The following is a 3,895-nucleotide window of genomic DNA, read 5'->3' as shown; positions in this document are numbered from 1 at the left end:
TGCTCATATCTACAAAATTGCCTTTAGAGAATTACTCTCGCAGTTTCTTAGAACATCTTCAATCTATCACACTATTTTAATGTTAAACTATATTATTTTAATGTAATTTCAGCACTAAAAAATTGTTTTTTCTAATCACAACACTAAATTTCACACTAAAAATTATTTTATAATATTATATATATTTAACTTTTTATTTATTATTTATTTAATTGTATATTTTATTAATAAAATAAATAAATAGTGGCTTATTATAATGAATAGTATTTAAACGTGATGAATAGTGTTACACTAAATTTAGTGTAATATTATAGTGTGACACTAAAACAGTGTGATTTTTGCGGTTAGATTAAAGAAAATTTAATATTAAAATTACATTAAATAATATTTTGCAGTTTGGTTAAACAGTCATGCCCTTCTCAGGAATGGGTTAGTTAACGTTAACGGCAACTGGAGTTGAATAGTATGTGGGGTCATATCCCCTAATTTCGTGGGATATTAATTCAAAAGAATAATGAATACGCTTGTCTTGGACCCGACACAAGTTTTAAAACACGTGACTTAAATAGAGTCATCCGCTAAGATTGCGACAAGTGGCACCAATCCCTCCGGCGCACTCACTGGCAATAGTAATGTGTGATTCGCGTTTTTCCCACTTCCTATTCTCTAGAAAGAAAGGGCAAATCTTTTGATATTACACCTAATTAGATTGGCCATATACAAAAAAAAGTTAATTGACTCAAAGGGACTTTCACAGATGCAGTAATCAATACGTTGCTTCCCAATTACGCTCGTTCGAAAAACATGTCCTAAAAATAGAAGCGACTTTATAACTTTTAACTAATAGTCTAGTAGTGTTGTTGCTGGGACTAAATGAAGTTGGCATGGAGCTAACCGAGCCAACCGGTAGATAAATCTAATCGAATCAAAAATCGGTTAGTCGGGTTGGTAACTCCTTATCCGTACGCCACTTGTGGCCATGTCAATGGTTCAATGTAAACAAACCAAACGTCTGTTGAATTAAAATTGGATAACAAATGGTCCGTGACCAAAAAAAAAGGCTAACAAATGGCTTTGGGTCCTTTTGAAAGTGAGAGAGAGATACTATTGGTTACATTTCTAAACGAAATTTCTTCGCAATTCACACCTAACTATTGCTCATCTGCTTGGGGGGTTTCTTTGTGGAAACGTCACAAAATACGCCTAATAATGTCAAAAAATACTTACGCGTAGTATTTTGACGCGTTCCTAGCCTTTGACTCATGTCATTCACTCCTTAGAGATTACAAAATTTTCAACAACTCAAACTACGGTAAAGTTCACTAAACACTAACCCAAGATTGGCATAGGCCAGAGGTTGACTGTTTCCATTAAAGAAACAAGCTAGTCAAAACCCTAAAAGGTCCATCCCCTTTTAAAATCTTGTGAACTCTATTTTCAGACGCAGAAAGCTCTTATAACTACAACGGCCATGCTATCAAATCAAACTATTGGGATACAGTTTTTATGGGGTACTCCAAAGCCTTACTTGATCTTCATATACAAGAAAGAACTCTTCATCAAGGAAACAAGCTAGCTAAACCCTTAAAGATTCATCCTTTTAAAATCATGTTAGCTCCATCCTTAGAATAATTCGTATAAAGGAAACAACTCTGCATCAAAGATCAAAATGACTCTTTACCTTTGGAAGGTGTTGTGTAAATCTAGATGTAAAGTATCCTTTTATGTACCGTTCAAAGGGAAGCAAACAATGTAATGTGGCTGATGATATAGCCAAAGAACTTCCATCCTTCCCTTGTAAGAGACGCTCTCAAACAGTTGAGAGCCATCGGAAATACTCGCTGATCTCATCTCCGGCCTCTAAATCCACCACCTCCACCGTGCCGCCGCGACGACTGCTCCCGGTGAAAAACGAACTCGAGCTTCTAAAGGACAGAGCACGGGAAGATATACCACGAGAGAGATCCCTGAGCCAGCTCCTGGAACCGTCGTGACCTACATCCGCTGCAATACTCGCTGTTTCCTTAGCCGCCGCCGCCGCGTGATCGAGAGGAGAGCGGCAGAGAGGACAGGTCTTGTTCGAGGTGAGCCAGGTGCTGATGCAATCGAGGTGGAAAGCGTGGGAACAGAGCGGGAGATGGCGTAGTCGATCCTCAGGCTTGAACGGCGACAAGCAGATGGAGCAATCGCCGAGCGATGGAGGGAGGAAAGAGATGGAGGCGGTGATCGAGACGGCGACGAAGAGGATGATGAAGACACTGATCGCGATGGGATCCATCGTTCCCGATTCAACGCAATCGGAATTTCGCGCTTTGATCTTCCGATTCTAATTTTTTTGAATTTCTTTCTTTGGGTTTGGGAGATTCCTCGCAAAAGTGTGGGATCTACTACTCTGCGTCTTACGTTTTCGGTATTCATTTATGTAATGGGCTTGGGCTGAAGCCTCATTATTTCTTATGTTTTGGGCTGAATTAAGGTAACATTTAATTTAATACACCAAGGAGGTGGTCATCTTAAGATTTCACTACGAGGAATGTAATTATGAAGAAGAAATATTAATCTCTTTTTTTTTTTGAACTGAAAAAACTCATTTTAGTGCCTAAGAAATATTAATAATCTTTATAAGTTAAGGTTATCCACGTTACTAACAATCAGGGTTAGGGCAAGCCACCGCACGAGAGAGAAAAGATGAAGAAAACTCCATAGTCGCTGATCTCTCTGTGATTGGCGGCGCTTTTCACTGATGCTACGTGAGGAAGGATATCTTTTTTTTCTTCTTTAGTTTAATGTAGATTTCGTATGGTTTATGGTGGTTTTGAATGAAGATCTTCTTCTCTCGTTGGTTTATATCTCTCACCGGTTTCGACGATGAGGATCTATAGAATCATCTTTGTTGTCAAGTCGAAGGTTGCTTTAGATTTGAGTTTCGGTGTTTCTGTTTCTCTTTAGTTGCTTACAGTTATGGTCAATTCGTTTCTCGTCTTGTTATAGCTTTTTGGATTCGTAGGTGTGAAGTGTACTTACTGTGGAGGTATCTACTAGACCTCTCTTTTATCCACCATGGACTGGGTAAGCGTTTCGAGACAAAGCAGTGGGTTTGATTTGTATGTTTTTTTTTTTTTGCGAGGAGATGACCAGTTTTAGTTCTGTAGATCGCTATTTTTTCTAACGAGTGTCCGCGTATAAGACATGTAAATCTTCGCCGGTGTTTTTCTCTTTAGCATTTCAAGTTCGTGTGTCCTTGAACCTAGGTGTTTGGTTTTGACTTGGTTATGCTTAGGCTCCGGTTTGCAACAGTCTCTGGTGTTGATGTAAGTTTATCCCCGCACTTGTATCGATGTTGTGCATGTTTTGGCTTGGTGGTGTACCCTCCAGGGTTGGGTTTGCCTAAGTCATTGGTTCTTTGGTTATCTTCGCTCTCATGTTCCTTAGGAGTGTCTGATGATCAGTCCATCAGCTCCAGCTTTAGTATATGTGGCTCTCTAATGCTTATTTCTCGTATTATCCTACCTTATTGTTATTGTCTCCTTCTTTTGGGCTATTGTTTCCAAAGATATTATTATTTTCTGCTGGTTTTTGTAATCCATGATGTGTTGCATTGCGAAAGATCTAAAAAAATTTTGAGTTAAAAAAAATTACGGTTATGTACCTTAAAATATACGTGTGGGCAATTTTACCTAGATCCAAAGACCCGACCCAAAAACGACCTGAAAAATTCTGGTTCGGTAAGAATCGAACTAATTTTTTTTATCCTATTGAGTCTTGTTCTGGAGGATCCGCGGGTTTTAGGCCTGACCCCACCCGAACCCAAAATCCGATGGGTATCCGAAACTTCTAGCATATATTAGGTATATATGAGTGTTTCAGTATATTTTTGGTATCATGGGTATTTTTC

At 38.7% G+C, this 3,895-nt stretch overlaps 1 protein-coding gene across 1 annotated transcript; it reads right to left on the bottom strand.

Moving 5' to 3' along the window:
* Positions 1 to 1,810: 1,810 nt before the first annotated feature.
* Positions 1,811 to 2,278, bottom strand: LOC106309311 (E3 ubiquitin-protein ligase ATL4-like). The gene has a single exon (XM_013746351.1). The coding sequence runs from the start codon at positions 2,276 to 2,278 to the stop codon at positions 1,811 to 1,813; it is 468 nt and encodes a 155-aa protein (XP_013601805.1).
* Between the last annotated feature and the right edge of the window lie 1,617 nt (positions 2,279 to 3,895).

The sequence above is a fragment of the Brassica oleracea genome, chromosome C8, assembly GCF_000695525.1.
Source record: "Brassica oleracea var. oleracea cultivar TO1000 chromosome C8, BOL, whole genome shotgun sequence".
In the NCBI taxonomy this organism is placed as follows: Eukaryota; Viridiplantae; Streptophyta; class Magnoliopsida; order Brassicales; family Brassicaceae; genus Brassica; species Brassica oleracea.
The sequence above is the reverse complement of the archived record's forward strand: the minus strand, read 5'-3'. Positions and strand labels throughout refer to the sequence as shown.

Bases quoted from the DNA above. Each gene is read 5' to 3' on its own strand.
- LOC106309311 (XM_013746351.1), bottom strand. From the start codon at position 2,278: ATGGATCCCATCGCGATCAGTGTCTTCATCATCCTCTTCGTCGCCGTC.